Source organism: Lynx canadensis, chromosome A3, assembly GCF_007474595.2.
Source record: "Lynx canadensis isolate LIC74 chromosome A3, mLynCan4.pri.v2, whole genome shotgun sequence".
NCBI lineage: Eukaryota > Metazoa > Chordata > Mammalia > Carnivora > Felidae > Lynx > Lynx canadensis.
This window is the reverse complement of record NC_044305.1, coordinates 44567197-44589669: the sequence shown is the minus strand read 5'-3', so window position 1 is coordinate 44589669 and position 22473 is coordinate 44567197. Positions and strand designations below refer to the sequence as shown.

Below are 22473 nucleotides of genomic sequence, written 5' to 3'. Positions count from 1 at the left end.
CAGGTAAGCATCTGACTGATGCTTGATTTCTGGTCAGGTCAGTTCATGAGATGGAGACACATGTCAGGCTCCATACTGACAGTGCAGAACCTGCTTGGGATTCTCTCTCCCTCTCTCTTTGACCCTCCCCGGCTTGTGCACATGTGTACATGCATACTCTCTCTCTCTCTCTCAAAAAAAAAAAAAACATTAAAAAAGAAAAGAATGTGAAAGGTAGGCACTGAAATATCCAAGAGTTATTGGAAATGTGTGTTTACAATCCTTAGAAATAGATAATGTGTGAGAAGAAACCATAAACTTTTAAAAAATATTTATGTATGTAAGAATGTATGTTTGTAATCTCTACACCCAACATGGGACTCAAACTCATGACCTCAAGATCAAGATTCACACGTTCTTCAGACTAAGCCAGCCAGGCAACCCAAAGAATTTGATAACACCAAACACTCTTTTCATGGTACCTAAGATACTGTAAGATATACCCAATATTCTGTAGCCAAAGATTATTGTGAGCTTCCCATGTTCTGCTGAACCAGACAGGAGCTCACGGGAAAGGAGGAAAACCAACCTTTGTGACACATGTGTTCTAGAAGAGTGGCCTGTTCTCAGATGCTGTGGAACCTAAAGATGAGCCCCCAACCCTGAACTAATGGCCTATGGTACAAGGAGCATTCTAATATGGCAAAGGAGGAAATATTTATTTTGCTGGATAACAGTGCCTATGACACAGACACTGTGTGAGAAGACAAAATACAAACTGATTTCTGCATCCGATGACTTAACCTTTTTTCCTGACAACCTTGTGAATACACTCTCCGACATCTTCAGAAGAAAGCGGGTATAAATTAACGAAGAATGATCACTTTGTATGTGACTTTTCAAGAGGAAAAGATGGAAAGGAATAATATGGACTGATATCAAATTCCATGTCTGAATTCACTGTAGTTGAAAACATATATTTAAAAAGAAAAGAAAAGAACATACATTTTTTTAAAAAATGGAAAATTGCATTGGATGCAGATGTAAGAATTAAAACTCCAAGTATAGTATAGCTGTATTAGATTTATGCACATACATTTTTAGTTTTATGACGCAGCAGCTAATGGTCTTGACCAAAACAATTCATGAGATGCTGAATATATCTACATGTAGGTACTGAACAAAGTAAAGCATAAAGCAAAAGAATCCAAGACACAGGGAGAAATTCATTGGCAGTTTTTTCTGCTACAGGTTTATGATCTAAGATTATATGCAAAAATATAAATAATAAAAGGTACGTACATATTTACACTTTTCTCATAATTTCTGGATTGTCTTCTGTTTTTATCTCCTTCCCCCAAATAATCCTTTCCATAGATATCATCCAATGAATTCACTGTGGGCTCAGAATGCCCCATGACTTTACCCTTGAGCTTAAACCTGTAAGAATTATAAAATGATGCCCTGCTAAAACTAAGGAGTTCCCATTCCTGACTCCCACAGAATTAACATCAGTACTTGAGTCACAGCACACAGGTATCCTTACCTGTCTTCATCCATCATGTTTCCAGAAGCTCTAAATCCACACACCCATCCAAATGGCTAAAATAAAAAAGCACTCAATACCAAGTGTAGACCAGGAGAATAGAGAATTCAGAAATCTCATATACTGTTGGTGGAAGTGTGAATGAATAGGAGGACTGGAAAATTTGGGGGCACCACTTACTGGTTTTGAATTATTTAACCATCCTACAACCCAACAATTTCACTCCTATAATCCTAACTGAGGCATGTCCCCAAAAAACATGCACAAGAATGTATAGCAGCATTATTCAAAATAGCCCCAAACTGGAAACAACTCAAATATCCATCAACAGTAGAATTGATAAGCCAATTGTGTTGGGTTCGTGCAATGGAATACTATACAAAATGTCGAACGAAAGAAGTCAGGGTTAAAAGAGCATATGCTGTATGATTCCAGTTATATGAATTTCAAAAACAGGCAAAGCTAATCTATGGCAACAGATGTCAAGAGAGTAGTTATCCTCAGGGTGCACAGCACTTTGGGGGTGCTGAGAATGTTCTGTTTCTTGATCTGGGTGCTCCTATGTAGTATGTTTACCACTGAAAATTCATCTAGCTGTGTTCTTATTTCTTTTTCTTAATCATGTTTTATTTCAGTGGAAAGGTTTTTTGATAAAGCAGCACTGAGCGAAAATGGGTTGCTCCGGATGGCCACAGAGCAGCTAGCTATGGTCACTGTTGTCAGGGGAGTTAATGCAGTGAAACGTTGGGCATGTCTTCCCCACCCTGTAAGCCACCGAGCTTCTCTTCTGACCTCGTGTTCTAACATTGGTCAAGTGGAAAAAGTGAAGGGTTGTACCAGTTACTGGCAGTCTGAACTTCTTTTGGTTTTGGTATCAATGCCACTGCATAGCGCTGGGAAGCTCAGAACTTCCTGGGGCACTTAGCCCCTTCCAGAAGAAGTCAGTGGAGGTGACCAACTGCTACACTACAATATTGGGCAGAGCTGGCCAAGGAATTTTTGAGTTCTGTGTGTTTGGTTCAGGGGTGGGGTGGGGTTGGGGGTAGAGTTTCAAGACCCAGTGATCCCCAGTGATCCATTTAGTCTGGAGTGTACCTGCAAGGTGACAATAGGAGTGAGGGAGGGAAAGGAGAGGAAGAGAGAAAACAAAGGCAACAACTGCCTTCAATGACCTGGTCCAGCCAGAACCCTCAGTATCCTGCAAAGCCAGCCTGAGCCTCATCTCATAAAGTTGCTTTGTTTGATCCCTTTATTCTACTTGAAGACAAAGGAAACTTTAGAGACTTATCTTAGCCTAGAGGTGATGGGTCCAGATGGCAATGAGGGTGGAGCACTGGCCTACATCAGGCCTGATGTACTTGCCCCCAACTGAAAATGGACTGTGAACTCATAGGGAAGGGAGAGGAAAGTACAAGGCCTTCATTTCCCCACACTCTGGTCTCTGGGCAATGAAGTGGAGAAAAAGAGGAAATAAGAAATAGCATTTAGAGAGTGCAGGAACAAGAAATCCTTGATCTCTTTCCTGGCTTCCTAGCTTCTTTTTTGGTAAAAAGCTAGCAGAGGGCACAGAGTTGATTTAATCAGATGCTCCTCTACTGGCAGACATTTACAACAGCCCATAACCCAGATATGATGGAGGAAGCATGGCTGGCACATCGTGGGAAGGTGCCCTGGTCCCTCTTCTTTGCTAGGGAGCAAGCTTAAGGCTCATCACACATTTTCAACTTCGTATTTTTTTATGCACCAGCTGGGGTCCGCTAACTGCTTTACAGGGTAATGTCTTGTTTCTGCAAGAGGCTTCTGATACTTTAATACCTATAGAATATCCAAAGGCCTGGCATTTTTCATTCATTCATTCAAATGTTTACTGAGTGTGTGCTACATGCCAGACACTATTCTAGGGCACTGGAAAAAAAAAACAAACAAACAAAAAAAAAAAAAAACAAAAAAAAACAATGAACACAGACCAAACCTCTGCTCTCAATGAGCTTCCCTCCTCATACTGGGAGGCACAATTTAAGCAAGTGGACATATATGTCAAGTCTGTACAAGTACTATGAAAAAAAAATAAAGTCAGCTAAGGTGACAGAAGAAATGAGGGTCCAAAGGTGAATGCTTCCTGGAGGAAGGGCATTCCAGGCAGAGGGAATAGTAAGTGCAAAGGCCAAGAGGTAGGAACCTTCTAGGCAAGGAGCTGGTGGGTCTGGAGCAGAGGGATGAAGAGGGCAGAGGTCGTAAGAGAAGACGGTGAGGGGATGTGAGGAGTCAGAGCCTGGAGCATCTCAAAAGACATGGCGATGATTTTGGTTTTAAATGAAAAATACTGGGGGCACCTGGGTGGCTCAGTTGGTTAAGCATCAGACTCTTGGTTTTGGCTTAGGCCGTGATCTCATGGTTTGTGACTTCGAGTCCCACATTGGGCTCTGCACTGAGCAGAGCCTGCTTGGGATTCTCTCTCTCATCCCTCTCTCTCTGCCCCTCCTGCATGCTCTTTTTCTCTTTCAAAAATAAATAAATAAACTTTAAATGAAAAATACTGAAGGGCTTTGAACAGAAGTGACATGACTTGGATCTAGGTTGACAAAAGTCAGATCCTTCTCTATGCTGCTTAGAAAACAGCCCAGGGAAGGCAGGACAGGTAAAAGCCGGGGCACCGGGAAGGTGTGTCCTGCAGCGGTGCTAAGAACAAGTAGTCGGATTGGGATTCTTACAGGTAGGGCTGCCAGGGTTTGGAGACGGATGGGAGCACAGAGATGAGACGGACAGGCATGAGGGATGGCTGTGAGGCCCAAGCACCTGCAGGCATGGTCACTGGGATGGGGGAGACCAGGGAGGAAGCAGATTTATGAAAGGAAACCAAGGGCTCAGTGTTGGTCTTTGTGAGTCTGAGATGCCAGAAGTTGGGCTGAATGGACAGCTGGATGCAAATATCTGGATTTAAAAGAAGACCAATCTAGGGATCTAGGCTGGGAATCATCAGTATATGCAGGGCATCAAAGCTACAAAACTGAATGGGATTAACTATGAAATTACACTAGAGATCTCTTTTTAATAAATAAACAACATATTGTGTTCACCTGCTGCCGACATGGTACAAAGTCCTTTTACAGCTATTAACTCACTAAATCTTTCCAGCCACCCTGAAGTCAATCTCTATTATTATCCTCATTTCACTGATGTGCACACCAAGGCACAGTGACTTTTTTTAAAAAATATTTTTAATGTTTATTCTTGTGAGAGAGAGAGAGAGAGAGAGAGACAGAGAGACAGAGAGACAGAGCATGAACAGGGGAGCGGCAGAGAGAGAGGGAGACACAGAATCTGAAGCAGGCTCCAGGCTCTGAGCTGTCAGCATAGAGGTCGACATGGGGCTCGAACCCGTGAGCCGTGAGATCATGATCTGAGCTGAAGTCAGATGCTTAACTGACTGAGCCACCCAGGTGCCCGATAGACCTTGTTATTTAATGTGTTAATAAAGAAGTACCTGTGCTATGAAAGCATGCATTTTAAGAATTCTGATCATTCTACTGCGATAGAATTGTTTTCCCTATGTCATCCTACATATTTTATTTTATTTTGTGCATTTAAAATATGATTCTGAGAAGGGGATCCATGACACACAAAAAAGTTAAAGATTTCAAGCTCACTTCAATATTAACCACAAAGAAGCAACCAAAAGCCAACACAAGTAGAGGAACAGCATTCCTTACCTAGCGCACCAGCTTGGCACTTAACCCGCCATCCAACAAACTAAGAGACCATAGACACTTCATGGTGATTGTGGCCGGGGTGGATGAGGCTATTATCACAGCTCACACTCACCGAGGATGCCACAGAGGAAGGTGACTTCAGTACATCTGTGTAGCCACTAGGATGTGCCCAGTCAAGGCCCCTGGGGTGGGGGGTGATGCTTCTTCTCTCTACAGGGTTTTCACTTGAGGTAAGGTCCTCTTTGCCCTACCTCTCTGATATCTGACCACCTTAACATCATCGGGCAAAATAGAGGAACTAACAGCAAAGTCACCACTCCATACTTCTACAAGATCTGGGAAAGACCCCAGCGCAGAAGCCACAGCCTCATTAGTCTGGCTTTTTTCCAGATCACACAGGTCACACGTTAGTAGAATGAGGGCCATACTGGAGCTTTACCTCGTAGGGTAGTTAAGAGATTCAATGAGCCGGCAGCTGTGACGCACTTACAACAGTGGCTGGCACATGGTAAACACCGTAGGCATTGTTCACCAAAGACAATCTTGCCTTTTTCTTTCTCACTAAAAAAAGCACCAATAATAAAATGCCTCTGAAATTTCACAAATTCAGTGTTAACCAACACAGCATTCAAGAGTAAGTGACATTAATTTGTAAAACATAGCTTTTGTGGAATGCTTACAGTCATTCTCAAACTTGAAAAGAAAAACATAGAGATGTTAAAGAGTAAATGGCAGCCCAGCTCTCCCACCCCGATACCTACTGCAGTCAGACATCAAGATTCTGATGGCACCTGACATACTGTCATGTCTTCTAGCTAACCTAACATCCCTGTGCCTTACACACACAGAGGGCTGGTTTCTGCCGTTGGTGTCTGTCATCTGCAGAGTTTGGGACTATCTTGCAGTACTGCGTTTCCTGGATGTAGGACAAGTCAGCTCCTCAACCTCTCTTCTTTGCCTTTCTGTCACCAACCTGGACTTCCAATTTAATTTTTGCTCAATAATGCAAAGGGTAAAGAGAAATCCCTGGCTAAAGTTCCACAGAGTTTGGCACTATTCTGACTGTGAGGTGGAGAGTTTAAATAAAAGTCACTGTGCTTAGTTTATGTGTTTAGTTTATGGGGGAAAAAATTAGCCACCAAGGTCAAGGGAAATCATGGAATGCCAGGGTGCTGCGCAAGTAGCTTGGGCAAGTAGCTGTGGTCTACTCCCCACATTTTGAAGAGAAGGAAAGGAAATGGAGGGCATGTAGCATTTCCACAGCTATGAGGGAATACAGTTCCTCCAGAGACACAGGAGAGTTAAACCCTTCCAGCTGCAAAGTGCCTCTTTGCAAATTGCCTGCTCTCCCTGCAGTCTATGGCAGGGAACAAGTTGGGCTGGTTTGAAACTTGCCTGGGCAACCAGCACCACCTGGTTCGCCTGCTGTTGCAGGATTCCTGCCTGTCTCATGACTTGTAAGTAAAGCCTACCCCGGGGAATCTCACCCCTACACTACACCAGGCTGCCTCAACCCATTTCCTGGGAAAGAGGGGAAACCTAATAGTCTGGGCTCCAAGGCACCAAGTGTCTGTGTCATTTTGTAGTGATTATATTCTGTTACCTTTGCTAGCAATGAATGACAGCATCCAAGAGCTAAGATGAGGTTTTAGTGACCTCCTCCAACCTGCCACTGCAACCCTGGCCTCTGTACTCCCATTCTCCTGATAAAGACCACTCCCTTACAAATTACTCAGATCAGGTGCGATACGTGCACAACACATCACGATTAACCAGCATAGCAAAATGCCCCCCTTTTCCTTAATCATTTACAACCACATCCGCACTACAGTACACTGGGTCACATTTTAGGTTAATAGCTATGACAAGTGCTAGGGTTTTTTTTTCTGACCTGAGAACGCAAAACGAGTCCATCCTCTTTAGGGCTCCCCTTTAAACCTTCTGGAGACTGACACCGGCTACACTGAATTCTATTTTGCACGCGGAGGATCCTGCTGCGTTATTGTTTCCATCACTGTGAGTAGGTGGATAGGGCAGCTAGAACTTTAGGTTTCCGGGTTCTGGTGCCAGCAGGCATTGAGAGGTTGTAAAGTTCAAGTGCCTTCGAAGTGATTAAAATAAACACACAAGTGGTTCCTAGGCCACTCCCACCTCCTACAGAGAGCTTCATCTGGAGAGGCCACCACACTCCCAGTTCCCAAACTTCTGACGAGCCGAGATGGCAGTCCTCCTAGCCGCTAGGGTTCGCTTAGCCCCCATCTGATGCCCGGCACCTGATCGTCTTGGTCACCTGTGGGCTTCGCTGGGTTCCAGGCCATTTTCCAGGCTGACATCTGTCTGCACCATCTCCTGTTTCAGTTCTCCGATCTCCGAGGCGATTGTGTCAATGAGCTATTCAAAGACAAAAATAGTGTGACGTCAACAGTGGAAGAGGCGTGCCCAGAGCCAGAGGAGCCTCTGCCACTTCAATAGCACAGAGACCACCTTTTTTTTTTTTTTTTTTTTTTTAAATCCTGGCTGTGTGAATTTCCTCTAGCCAGAGGAAAAAAATAAAGAGGGTGGGAGCAGATTTTTCTAAAATAAAAAAAAGAGGAAGAACTTAGGTTTCGGTACAGCCCTAAGAAAAAGGATATGACACCCAGTTTGGTTTCTCAACATGAATACAAAAAGGAATAAACAAATCCTGTAAAACCAGGCTTCCACATTCATTTTGTCAAAGTCAAAACTCAAGAGGAATTCCCTGCATTAAAATTTATAGAATCATCGTTCTGATTACAGAAATAAGCATATTTAAAGGACCTGTATAGTTTGTAATCAATTTCCAGACCTTAAGTTTACTACTCATCCTATTCTTTGCTTTTTATTTATTCTTTTTAATAAAGTAGACTGGGAAAAAGGAAGAGAGAGAGCTGCATGGACAGCGCAGCAGGGGACTGGAGAGGGAAAAGTACCTTCTTCTTGCAGAAGGCTTATGTGGGCTTAGATCCTCTACCCATACACCTGGGAAGAGGCTCCAGCTGAACCTGAAGGCTGGTCTAAACTCTTGAGGCCACCTAATCAGTTATCTAACAGAATCCTTCCTGGTGCTAACTAGGCATTAAATGTGTGAGCAGCTGTTCTCACTTATTTTTAAAAATATATAGTTGTTTTTTATATAAACATTATTTATGTCATAATAGATTTATCCTTGTTTTGAAATAAGTATTTTAAAAATGTCTCCATTTTAACTCCTAATACAGCAAGTATCTGTACATATAATCCACATGAACACTAGTTCTTTGGGGTTCTCCATAATTTTTAATAGTATAAAGGGATCTAAGGACTAAAAAGTTTGACAATTGCTGTTATAGCCAAAGACAGGTATTGTCTTGCCTCAAGCAGTTTTTTTTTTTTTAATTTTTTTTTCAACGTTTTTTATTTATTTTTGGGACAGAGAGAGACAGAGCATGAACGGGGGAGGGGCAGAGAGAGAGGGAGACACAGAATCGGAAACAGGCTCCAGGCTCTGAGCCATCAGCCCAGAGCCCGACGCGGGGCTCGAACTCACGGACGGCGAGATCGTGACCTGGCTGAAGTCGGACGCTTAACCGACTGCGCCACCCAGGCGCCCCAACAAGCAGTTTTTATCCCACCCAGACTCTGGGAGAAACTTCTTTTGAGTTTATAGGCTGTTCTAAAATGTTGACCTCATCTGTTCATTCATTAATTCAACAAACTTTTATGGGCACCCACTTCATGCCAGGTTATACAAGCACAGAATAAGGTTGGCAGTTCTGATGGAGATGATACTCTGCTGGAGCACAGACCACAGCCCTGAGCACTGAGAAGTTCCAGGATGAAAATGGAACAGGGTGATGCCATAGGGGGCAGCTAAGTGGCCACTACTCTAGCTAGGGTGGGATGGTGAGGGTAGATCTTGAGGAAGTGATGGAGACCTGAATGAGACGGGAACCATGAAAAGATCATGGGAAGACCCCTCCATACAAAGAAAGTCCCAGAGGCTTGTGGCATGTGGCATGTGGGGAGGCATGTGGCAGAGAGGCAGGCAGGGACCAGGTCTACTGGCATTCTAGATCATGTATCCATAAATTTGAGATTTCTGCACTAAGAACCATCAAAGGCTTTAGGATGGAAAGACATTTTCTTTGTTTTATGTTCTAAAAAGATCACTTTGGCTGCTGGCCAAAGATGGTTTGTAAGGACAAGAGGAGAAGCAGCAAGACCAGTTTTGAGGCAACTACAGTGATCCAGGCAAGAGTGGTCCAGCTGGCTTACAGCAAGGTGCTAGCAGTGGAATTAGAAACAAGGTGGGTGGGGGGGAACAATTTAATACAGCAATTGATAGAAGTTGACGGACTCAATGTAGGAGGGGTAAGAAGAGAAGAATCAAGGACAACTCCTATGTTTTTGGCTTGAAGAATCAGACAGATGGCAGTGCCCTTGACTGACATGGGGAAGGGTTAGGTTTGAGGAAAAAATCGAGTTGGATATTGGGTAGGTTAAGCCTTATTTGATTTTCTTATTGGCCATCAACAAATTTGGTAAGTGGCTTTTGACTGTCAGTATGGAGAGATTTACACATTTGGAAGTCATTGGCATATGTGTTAGCATTCTAAAGCCCTGTGACAGGGAAAGATTACCTGAGGGGAAAGTGGAGATAGAGAAGGGGTCCCTGCAAATAGGGACACTCTGTACACTCCCAGTATCTGGCGGTCAGAAGAAGGGAGCCAGCCAGGTCCTCCATGCTTGATCCATCCCTATTGTGTGTTCTGGGATGCAAGCGGTAGGTGAACATTCTAGAAGCACTGGGGACTTGGGAGAGAAAATGACTAGGAGATCCCTTTTACACATATCCCAGTGGCAAAAATTTAAAAGTCTGACAATCCCGGGGCACCTGGGTGGCTCAGTCAGTTAAGTGTCTGAATTCAGCTCAGGTCATGATCTCATGGTTCGTGGGTTCAAGCCCCACGTTGGGCTCTGTGCTGACAGCTCAGAGCTTGGAGCCCACTTCAGATTCTGCCTCTCTCTCTCTCTCTCTCTCTCTCTCTCTCTCTCTCTCTCTCTGCCCTTCCCCCACTCACACTCTTTCTCTCAAAAATAAGTAAACATTAAAATAAATACAAGTCTGACAATCCCAAATATTTGAGAATGTGGGAAAACAGTAATTCCCCAAATGCTGCTAGAGGAGTGGGATTTGTAGAGCCACTTTGAAGAGCAATTTGGGAATGTCTGGTAGAGTCAAAGACACCCAGATTCCTAGGTATGTGCTCTAGAGAAATTCATGCCCATGGGTGCAAGGAGACCTTTATAAAAATATTTGCTGCATCATTATTTGTAAGAATACCAAATTACAAGGACTTCAATGTCCATTAATAAGAGAATGGGTAGAATGAGGTATAGAATACTACATAGCAGTTAACGTTAATGAACCAGAGTTATCAGTATTAACACATATACAAACACAAATGCTCAAATTTTTTTCATAAAAGCAAGAAAAAAAAGTTGAAAAGGGTTATATCCAGTATAAAAAGTTTAAAACCATTCAAAACTGTACTATACTATAGTGTTTATAAATACACACATAGATAGACTACTCCAATGTGTAATATGGGGGTTATAATCTTAATCCAGGATAGTGGTCACCTCTGGAAGAGAAATGGATGGAGATGTTCACAGGTCAGGGTTTCAACCATCTGTGAGATTTTCTTTCTTTCCTTCCCCCCCACCCCCCACCCAGAGAGAGTAAGCGGGGGAAGGGGGCAGAGGGAGAGAGGGAATCTTAATCAGGCTCCATGCTCAGCTTGGAACCAGATGCAGGGCTGGATCCCACAACCCTGGGATCATGACCTGAGTCAAAATCAAGAGGCAGATGCTCAACCCATGAGCCACCCAGGTGCCCCGAGATTTTATTTCTTAAAATGAAATGGCAAAATGGTAAGATTGACAGAGCTGAATGATATGTGTTCAGCAGGATGTGTGATTTTCAGTGTGTTTATTCATAATCAAAATTATTAGGAAAATAAAAAGGGTGGATGTGTATGAAAATGGAGGGAGATGGAAGATCAGAGAAGGTGGGAGTGAGTGGGGTGATGAAGGCAGTCTGAGTGTCTGTCCTGAAGCTCCTCAATCTGGGCTGGGTCAGTGTCCCATTCTGGGCCATGGCTATGGTCCTGGACAAGAGAGTCACACACAGGAGGGTCACCCACAGTCTCAGGCAAACCTAGGAGACAGTGGTAAGTGTCCCATCCCTAGCAAAGAGGCAGGTCACTAGGCACAACCACTGTCTCCACCCTCAGTCACCTTCACAGCCACCATATTAATTTGAACGTAAAAATAGCCTTCCCCAGGAGAAGCCCTTGATCTTCTCCGACCAGATTGTTCCTCCTGATACTGGTCTTGCTGACACCTTTGGTAGCATCTCCAGACCTCCACATGCCACACTTGTTTCCTTCTCTGTCCCTGACCAAACACAAAGAACCTAGAATTTGTGGTTCTCACTTAGTAGCACTCAGATTTATCTGTAATGCAGAAGTGCAGTGACCCTAAGACACAAAGGTGGACAAGGACATAGGGTGCACTTGGCTGGGTGGCTATGGTACCCTTCCCAGCTGCATGAGGGTTTTCTCAGCCTCCACCTCTCCCCTCACCCTCGTCTCTGCCCTAGCTCATGCATCTGATGTCACAGGGGGTTGTACCTGACAAAGGGACCAGAGTTTAGCATTCCAGAGTCAAGCCGGACTCATTGAATGATCTATTTTTACACCCACCACACCCCTCCCCCAGCCAAAGTCATCCCCATTCATCTGCTCCTCCCTGAGGTCTGTCCTGGTGTCAACGATTGGATTTGAGAGCTTCCCCACATTGTTCCCAGATACGTGTGTGTGTGTGTGTGTGTGTTTAATTCCTGTAGATGTTTGATCTTATCTCATCTCTTCCCAATTTAATTCTTTGAGGACAAACACAGATAACCTGCCACCCACAAAAGGGGGGCAGTTTTCAGCTAACCTTTCCCGGGTTACAGACAATAGCAGTTTCAGCTTAAGTGCTTTATCAAAGTTGGTGTTGCTAATCAAAATTTCTGCATATCCACTTATGCAACCCAAGACCCCACCACATCTCTGTAACTGTCCAGAATTCCTACAAGACGGGGAAGGGGCTGCTTAAGCATCTGCCAAGCAAGCACTGCTCTTCACAACCCTATTTGTCTGCCCAGGATGTGTGTGGATACCCGGGAAGGTGGCCACAGAGCCAAGTGGCTACTATTCAGTGCAGTCAGAGAGGAAGACAGGACACTAGGTTCCAGGGCACGAAGCTAGGGAGACAGTGGTTCTACCAAAAATACAGCATCTGTCTCATTTCTAGAAAGCTTCAAGTTGTGAGGAAGGACCCAAACCCAAGAGACAGACACCAAAAAGCACTGGGCATCACAGAGTCTAACCTGATAAAGCCAGGGCATTGCCTGTGTTTGTTATCTACTGCAGGGAAAAAGAAAGGGTGGTGTGCCTACCTTCCCATACAGGGAGAGAGGGGGCTGCTGTAAAAGACAGAAGAGAGGAAGTCAAGCCAGGGCTTCTGTCTCTGGGTTCCTCCCTCATTCTACTCAGAACCCAAGGTACTCATATCTTCACACATGAGCATTCATGCATAACAAAGCACGGAAAGCCTAAACTGTTCACCTGGGTGATTTTCATGCTAACTGGCATTCAGGCCAAGGAGAAGAATTCAGGAAGGTCCAGGTTCTTTCCCTATGAGATCATACCCAGGGCTCTGCCGGGACTAGGCTGGGCCTGTAGCACCCCAGTTTAGAGCAGGAGCCTACACTAATTTGTACCATTCTGTAATCACTCTGGTAATCTCTCCGCAGGCAGGGACCTCATTTGAGAAGGCACACTTCAAGCAGCAGCTCTGTCCAGTTTCAAGGATGTCTAGTTGTGACAACTACCTGGTAATATGGCAGCATGGACCAGTGGTAAGTGCACCAGCTTTGGGCTCAGAAAGACCTGCCTTCAAATCCCATACTGCCCCCCTGTTGGCTATGTCCTGAACCTGTCTGAGCACACAGTTGGATCCCTGATGCTAAAGGCTTGTGCTACTGAGGGGAAGCTCTCTTGGAGGGTTAAAAACAGACAATGAGATTAAAACACTGCAACAAGCATCTAAATGCTTCCCATTTCTCGTCCTATTTAAATTCTCTCTTTTTATTAACTGTGAGCATTACCATGAAGCAGAGTGATACTAAAAAACACTTCAAATAGGCATATACACCTTCTGGCCTGGAAAGAGGCCATTTCATTACCAGAGGCAGACCTGGATCTACAAAAGAACAGTGTTTGTGGAGTCCAATCTTCCTTTGACGGCTGCCCAGAAGTCTCTAATCTCAAGATCTGCCCACTAGACGCCTATTTTCCCCGACTGAGGACAGAAGTCTTGATGCCATCCTTGCTCACACATGGGAGGCTGGGGCGGGGGGAGGGAAAAGGGAGGGACTCCAAATCTTGTGTACTTTCTTTTAGGGTTAGATAAAAGGAGAAAAAAAATCTGTTGAAGGCCAAGCGGAATTAAAAGGAGAAAGTGTTTATAAAGCAAGTTCTGATACAGCGCTCTTCAAATGGCAAGTAGAACTCAGGAATGTTATCGTGGTTTGAAAAGGGATGTGTTACTGATATGGTGAAGACTTGAAACCTAGGGTGTGGGAAAAGTCAAGTGTTTAGCTCTCAGCTATGGAATCTCTATTCGCCCAGTGCATCAACTTGGCCTTGGGGTGTGATGGGCCTTTACAGTCCCATCAGCCCTGTGGGATGAGACCTACCTCCAGGTCATGAAAAACCACATGACCCCAATAATCTTTCTCCTGTCTGTTTCTGCCAAGCTGGGGGAGCCTCATGGTCTGGTGGGTACATCCCATGTTGGGGCTCTTTTAGAGTAGTCTGGGGGTACCTGAGTGGCTCAGCCAGTTGAGCGTCAGACTTCGGCTCAGGTCATGATCTCACAGTTCACGAGTTCAAGCCCTGCATCGGGCTCTGTGTTGACAGCTCAGAGCCTGAAGCCTGCTTCGGATTCTGTGTCTCCATCTCTCTCTGCCCTGTCCAGGCTCATGCTCTCTCTCTCTCAAAAGTAAATAAACGTTAAAGAAAAAATTAAAAAATAAGAAATAAATAAAGTAGTCTGGAAATGGGTTCCTTATCAGCTTTCAGATGATCTTTGCCCCCAGGATCTGTCACTGTGGAAACAAACAAAATAATGAAGGGTTCTTCCTTCCATTTGCAGAGGAGTATCTAGAAAATGATGATGGAGCATCTCAAAACCCTGTCCTTTGTTTGTTTGTTTGTTTTTGTTTTCTAAACTTTATGTGTTACATCTCTCAAGGGTGTTTGCATTTATATTTTTGAAATTTAATTATAATTGCAGACATAATACATAAATAGATTCTCATTGAACAAATTATTGTAGTTAAATCTAATCTTCCCTGACCTTTAATCCTTCATCCATAATCCTTTTCACCTACCCAAAGGTAACCACTTTTATCAGTTTCTTATGTACCATTCTTGAATGGTGTCATTCTGTGCTTTTTCTATCAAATGGAATTATACCGATGTATTGTCCTATAATTCCCTTATTTCCCACAATGAAATGTAAGATTTATCCACATTGATACATGAAGCCCTAGTTCATTCGTTTTAAGTGGCAATGGTTTTCCACCCTAGGGATATACCACATGGAGATAATACATAGGATACACCCTGTAGCCATTCTATTTTGACAGACACTTGGGTCATTTCCAGTATTTTGTGGCATAAACAGTACTCTGTTAAACATCCTTGTGTACTGTGTGAAACCGCACAGAAAATGCTGGGCTCCATTCACATACGAAGTTCTGAGATGGTGCTACATTGCTCTTCAGGTGGCTGTGCCCAGCTGTACTCCCTCTGCCATCTTTGAAAGTCTCCCCCTCACTTGTCATTGTTTCATTTTATCAAACTTTTAAACTTTGGCCAATCTGATGAATAGAAGTGACTTTTAATTGTCTCAATGTGCTTTGCTCGGGTTATATGTTTGTTGTCCATTTGTATTTCTTCCTTTGAGGAATTGCCTGTTCATTTATCTGTTGCCTATCTTGGGATTTCTTGGTTTTTCTTATTAAATTGTATGAGTTGTGAATATGCATCTCTTGTCTCAAATATTTAAAAGATTTTCTCTCATGCTTTTTTTTGTCTTTTAATTTCCCCAAGCTTTTAATGTTGAAAGTTTTCATTATAGCTCTTGTTTATTGACCCTTGTCTAGGAAGACATTCCTTATCTTGAGGTTATAAACAGTTTCCTCTATTTTCTGCTGAGACTTACACATAGTGTTGCCAATTTCCATATAATGTACTTTTTTATTAGTAGTCCTTTCATTCATTCACACAAAATTTTATGTGTGGTATGAAATCAGGACAAGGAGGGGAGGGATAACTCTAATATGGCCGAAGCTAGGTTCCCCAAACCCCTATACCCTACACTCTGGGATGGCTATATCTGCCCCAAGGCTATATCTGCCTGCCTTCTGAGGCCAAGGAATGTACCAGAGGGCCGCCATTTAAAAACATGCCCAAAGGCTGGGGGTGGCCTATGAGGCAGGAGGTAGAACTCTGCCCTTGATTTTTTTTTATTCCAAATGGGGAGCAAATGAACTCAACAGCATTTTTGCAATGGCCCATCTTAGCCCTGCTGATTCAAAACATCCTCTAATAATAGCCAGAACCTTACCGTTTACTAAAATACAACATTTACTGTATTTTTATTCCATTTTCTATTTTGGAGTGGAAAGAAAAAAAAAATCTCCACACCACACACATGGAGAAAAAGGTAATAAGCAACCTGCCCCTGTACCCTCTTTTGAGTAAAGTGAAATGAATGATTTGATGTGTGAATAACTTTCTGTCTTTACCTCAAAGTGGAAAAGAATGGTGTCAAAAATAGAAATAATAGGTCCCAAAAAGAATCACTTGTGCAAACCCCCATGTTGGCAAACTAGGACTTAATGCCTAACCTAATTGCAGTTCCAGCCTCTCCCAGGAGTGGCATTTTCAACCAGTCTGCAATTTCCTAATCAACACTAGTAATATAAACTGCAGGACAGACCTGGGCCCTTCCCCCAGAGGAAGGTGACCCAGTCTAACACAAATCTTTCTTTCATTTATGACTTCTTGTCCTCGCTCCCTTCTGCCTATGCAGGTCTTCCATTTTGTAACTGCTCCTTGGAGCTCCGTTTTACTTGCTGGACAAGACGCTGCCCCATTCATGAATCGCTGGCCAAGTAGACCTTCAAGTTTACTGAGCTGAATTGTGCCTCCTAAATAGCAGTATTTAGAGGAAACCAACACAAGTGAACAGATCTAATATTTAAGAGCAGAATTTGGCTAAATGACCAACTTGGAATTCCTTTGGCTATGCAGCTTCAACAGTGCGTCCTTGAGTAAATGATGTGATTCCTTAAATTTCCTCATCTGTGGACTGAAGATACGCTAAGGTCTGCTTCTTGGAGCTGCATAAGGTTCCACTTTAAGTGAATGCAGGCAAAGCCTACAGCAGATGTACACTTTTAGTATTTGCTGGTGGGGAGCGTGCCCACCAATTTACATCACCTATCCATAACAAAAAAGTCAGAGGTCTGGTTCAGAGGGTGCTAGAAGTGTGGGGTGGGATTAAGATAGCAGGATACGTTGGCTAATTATATCTGTTGGGGGACATGGGTCTTTGTAACAATGCACCTGAGAGAGACTTCCACATGCTATGTCCCTATAGGGACTTGAATTCCATGGGGCTTCTTGGGGCCCAGAAGGCATGAGTGTCCTTAAAGTGGATAGAAACATTTGAAATCAGGAGATTCCCAGAAAACCCAGGACCTGGTGTCCTCTGTGTGCATCAGTACTTTTTGGGTACACCTCAAGATGCTGATGGACCAGGATTTCATAGCTCTTAGCCTCTTGGACCTTCCTCAGATCTGAAAACCCCTGCAAACATCAGGCAGCACAGTGGCCTCCCCTGAGACCAGTCCTTCCACCAGACGGGGCCTCTAATGCTTCCCAAAGTGGCCAGGAGAAGAGAACCTGGTCATACACAGCCATCCCCAACGTCCTTGTCAAAGCACAGCTTTCAAGTAGCTAGAACCAGCTTTGTCTGGTGCACCAAGACCCAGAAGCACTCTCAGGGTCTATTCCTGGCCAATGCCAGATGGGTACTGAGGTATAAATGCCCCAGCTCCCTTTTCTCTGGTAAAGACAACTCAGAAGCAAGATCTACACTGTCCCCGAGTTCCCTTTGAGATGGAGCCAAAGTTTTTCAAGGGACTTTGCTTGAAACTGGACTCTTGTCTGACCTCCTTCCCTGTCCCACTATGAGTTTCTCTTGAGAGCACTTCCTGAAAAGCCACTTCCATAAAAGTCTTTAGCTCTGGACCTGTTTCTGGAGAACATAAGACAGCCCCCAACCTTCACTCTTGGCTCCCCTCTTTCACCATTTGAGGTTGATGGTCCTGCCTGTGGGTTATTCCTGGAGCCAGAGGCTCTCTCAAATGCCCAGACCTGGATATAAATTCCACAGGGTAGGAACTATGTTTTTTTACTCACTACCATATCTTCAGAGCTCAGGCTGTCCCCGGCACACATGAATTGTTGAATGAACAAGTGCTCTTCCTCCTCTGCCTTCCTCTTGGTAACTTCCCTGTTCATTTTCCTCCTAGATCAGGGCTAAATCAGGACATGGAGGAGGTGGAGTTCCAACCAGTCCATGCTCAGCTGGACATGGTGGGGAAGTGACTGACACAGTGGTAGCCACTAAAAGGCACTGCTCGAGATTTGTCAACTATTTACCACCAACAACCATTCATGTGGTTGCACATCCAGAACGCATGGTTAGGTTGTCATGGAGCAGAAGCCATTGGCTTTAAGACATGATCCCTTCAATGACTAAGTTGTAAACTACTTCTACTAAAAAGTAACAGAGGTCCAAGTAGGCTCTACCTTGCCAGAAAATCAACAGCAAGTATGTGCAGGCTGTGAGGGCCTGGGGGGACCAGGATGGCTAGGGGCTACCAGTTCCGTGCAACTTCTAGAAACCAAGCCCAGAGTTTTTTGGGTTTTGTTTTTCACTACATTTGACATGATTCTACAAACACTGATATAACTTCAAATTTAGTGTATCCTTGGGGTATAGAAAGTTTTTCAGATATACACGGTATCTGTAGTTCAATATGTAAAATGTGGAAACAACTTGTGGGGCTGCATCTTAAAACAGTCATTCTGCTGAGGTCCCAATTTACTTGGTCAGTTGTCTGAGGCCAGTATTGTGCTTAATTCTTCAATGACCTCAGAAGTCACACATTACTACTTGTGGCTTTGCGTTTTAAGGTTAAGTAACAAGCTAAATGGTAGAAGGGCCACAAAGAACAGAGTTTCTCTTTCCAAGAGTTGGCACTGATATCTTCTGCAGCCCTGGTTAGTTTCAGCATTTGTGCTTTAAATCTGATATTGCATTTGTTTCTTTATATTTTTAAGAAATGTTTATAAAGTTTGTATTAAGCATCAGGCTCTGGGTCTGCAATAGGGAAGAAAAACACAAACATAGTGAGCTCCATCAGATTTTTGATACTATAATTATAAGGCACACTCTTATTTTATATGCCACCAAAAAAAAAGAGCTACCAATTAAAATTATAACACACCACTGACTATAGGATACAAATGATTTCAGACATGATAAATTTTTGAAATCAGTAAATCTTGGAATTGAAATGCACTGATCTACGTCTTCATGGAGCTCAAGTTGGAGAGGCCAAAGGTTGCATGGATCAAGAAGCCTGAGGTTGTTGATGGCTTGTTTTGCTGTCTGGTCAGTAGCAAATCTGCTGCGTGAGGACTAGCATCCTGGAGTTTGTAAAACAGGGAGTGGCGAGATGACCAGCAGGCTTGGTGTTGGGCTTCACCTGGCACCCTCACTAGGTGTGATGGCTCTCATGGAAAGCATTCTACCTTGACCATGACTGGAAGCCTGGCAAGAACAGATTCCTGCACCCTGAGCAGGTACTTTGGCCGCAGGTCCCTGGGAAACATGAAACCTGAAGCCCACTGCCATAGGAAATATGCACTAAGACCTGAGTATGGTGCCCTTCTGGCCTTCGAGCATTCAGAGGAATGCTAAGGCCAATGGAGCTTTGGTAGATTCACCACTGAGATCAACCTTCTCCATCCATCGATCAGTTCAACCACAAGTGGTTTATTCCTACAGTTAACAAAACTATGCAAAGCTTGATGCAAAAAAAGTTGCCTTTCAAATCATAGTTGAACACTGTATACCAAGCCTACCTAAGGGTTGTCTGGAATGTCATTTTGTTTGACTCTTGTCCTTTGATTAAAGCCCGGAGTGTATAAAGTCAGATGCAGAACATGTAGAAAACTGGTAAATGGCAAATGATACTTGTTTGGCAGAAAAGATTAGAAAAAAAAAAAAAAAGGTTTTAATTTTTTTGCCCTGGACATCTTCATCCACTTTTGTATTAGGTTTAACCATATGAAATTGCAATTGTTTGAAGGTCAAAACATTATTGAATATTAGCAGTATCAAGCTTATATCTAACCTTTCAAAGTTAGACACACAAAGCTGGCTAACAGTGGGTGTTATCACTGGTTCAACATGGGATTCTTTTGTCCAGTGACTATTAGCCAGTCTCTGACATCCAGAATTGGTTTTAACATCCTGTTGCTTTTCTCTTTAATGAGTGAAATCAATCTTTGACACACACTCACTAAGTACTTATATGAGAACTGTACAGTGGTTTTCGTTTTTGAAAATTATCTCTGAGGTTTAGGGCCATCCATCCTAAGATACTCGCCGACTGTGGGTCCCAGGACTCGTGCATGTATATGTATGTGGGTATGTTGGGCAGGGGGTCCTTAACCTCTTTGGACTTCAGTTTTCTCAAGCATTAAATAGATCAATGGATTTCTAATGCCTCTTCTGGCTCCAACTCTTGTTGATTCCTAGCTGTCCTTCTGTGCCTTTCAGAATGTAGTGGTATGAATGTTGTTGTCACATTCACTTCCCTTTTACCACTTCCACCTTCCTACTTAGCTTTACTGGGCTTTCTACAAGCACTGGAGGAGAAAGAATGACTCACCCTTTCTGGAAGCCAAGCTGAATGTATACCATCAATTTATATATGAAAACTATTGAATTCAGCACTTCTAATTCTAGGAACTGCCCCAAAGAAATAATTAGATATACATCAAAGAACGTTCTTGGCTGCATCGTTTATGATAGTGAACAAGAAGTAAATGTCTAACAACAGTGGACTGGTTAAAATATGGTACAGCAATATACTGGACTACTACACGGCCACGAAAATAGTGATTCTGTTACTCTTAAAACACAGAAAACAAACTGATGGTTGTCAGAGGGGAGGTGGGCGGGGAGATGGGTGGCACAGGGGAAGAGGGTTAAGAGGTACAAACTTCCAGTTGTAAAATAAAGAGGTCCTGAAGATAAAAGCACAGCATAGGAAATACAGTCAATAATATTTAATAATGTGATATATGAAGAGATGGTAACTACACTTATTGTGGTAGGCACTGAGTACTGTATAGAATTGTCAAATCACTATGCTGTACACCTGAAATAACATAACATTGTTTGTCAACTATATCTCAATAATAAATTTTAAAACAGTAATCCTGTTATATATCAATTGATATGTGCAAAATACATCAATATATCAATATAGTGATAAATTAGTGAAAGAAAAGATGCAAAATGGCATGTATTCTCTGAGCCCATTTGTGCAATATATTTATCTGTGGATTTATGTACTATAAAGGAAAAACAGCAAAATTCTGGATGCCTTTGCATGTAGATACTCACAGGGCCCATTTCCAGATGGAGCATTTAGTGGTGGTAAAATATAGGTAATATTCTCTTCCTTCTTTGCATTTTGAAATTTTTCTGCAATAAGCATATTTTTTTCCATAGGAAATATAGCTATCTTAATTTTGGGAAAAATAGAAGGGAAAGAGTAACTTGAAGGGTGGAATTCACATAGAGCCTGGAGTTAACAGCACAGCAATTAGACAAGTTTTTTCTTTAACTGTTTTTAATGTTTATTGTTATTTTTTTTTTGAGAGAGAGACAGAATGAGAGCAGGAAGAGGCAGAGAGAGGCAGATAAAGAATCTGAAGCAGGCTCCAGGCTCCAAGCTGTCAGCACAGAGCCTGATGTGGGGCTCGAATCCAAGAACCATGAGATCATGAACTGAGCCGAAGTGGGACGCTTAACCAACTGAGCCACACAGGTGCCCCATGTTTTCTTGAGAGCACATGGACTCTGTGGTATACTACTCTGTCAATAGGTGCTGATATTTGCTAAACCTAAGTGCCCATGATATATCACCTGGCTGGTGCAAGTCTTGATAAAACAAAGGAAATAAGATGGCCTGACATTTGCCATGGTGGAGCTGTGGAATGAGGTTCCTCACTCCCTGAAGTCAGGACCTTGCCAAGTACAAGTGGCACCTCACCTATACAGTGCACCTTTTTTTTTTGACAGATCTACTCAGCTACATGCCAGGCATTGACCTCGATATGGAACAGAAGGCATTCCTCATTCCAAACCATCAGTTATATATAGGGAAGTGTTCTCTCTTTCCTTCTAATTATAAAAAATGAAGTAAGCTCTGAGCTGTAATTTTCCTATGCACCACTGCTTCTACTGAACCCACTCCAGGTGCCTACTGAGTTCAAATGCACAAGCTGGGAGATGTGTTCAAATTAGCATTTCCCCAAATGTTTTTTGCCCAACAACAGCAATGTAAGATGTGAGCAGGTGGGATTTCCAAACAGGGTTACTGTCCCAGTAACACTGGAAACAGTTGATGACACTGGAATAAACATTCAATCAAACAAAGTCATCGTGTGCTTCTCAGAACCTTTAAGATGCTGGTGTGCGGGGTCGGTCCCCAGGATGATAACAGGGTGCACAGGATTCCACTACTGCCCTACGACTCTTCGCTGATGACCATTTCAGCAAAGCGGCATTCTGGAGAAACTCAAAGAAATGCTGACCTAAGGGGACACTGACACGGCCTCTGGGGACAACAACTGCTGCATGTAGAATCTCTGTCTTAATTAAAACAAAAACAAAACCAAGAAAAACCCACCAGATATGAACAGAGTATAGATTCAAAGGAAACAAACTGAAGAGGAAGCATGA

At 43.2% G+C, this 22473-nt stretch overlaps 1 protein-coding gene across 5 annotated transcripts in view; it reads right to left on the bottom strand.

Annotated features, from left to right (window-relative positions):
• Positions 1 to 22473, bottom strand: part of RIN2 (Ras and Rab interactor 2) — a 226817-nt gene that overhangs the window by 57252 nt on the left and 147092 nt on the right. The window contains exon 4 of one of the 5 annotated variants that reach the window (XM_030310181.1): positions 7526 to 7626. In XM_030310181.1, the coding sequence (XP_030166041.1) occupies positions 7526 to 7626 (101 nt within the window). Of the gene's footprint in view, positions 1 to 5674; positions 5773 to 7126; positions 7627 to 22473 lie in introns of those variants that run through there. The other 4 variants (XM_030310182.1, XM_030310183.1, XM_030310185.1 and 1 more) reach the window with 4 other exon arrangements.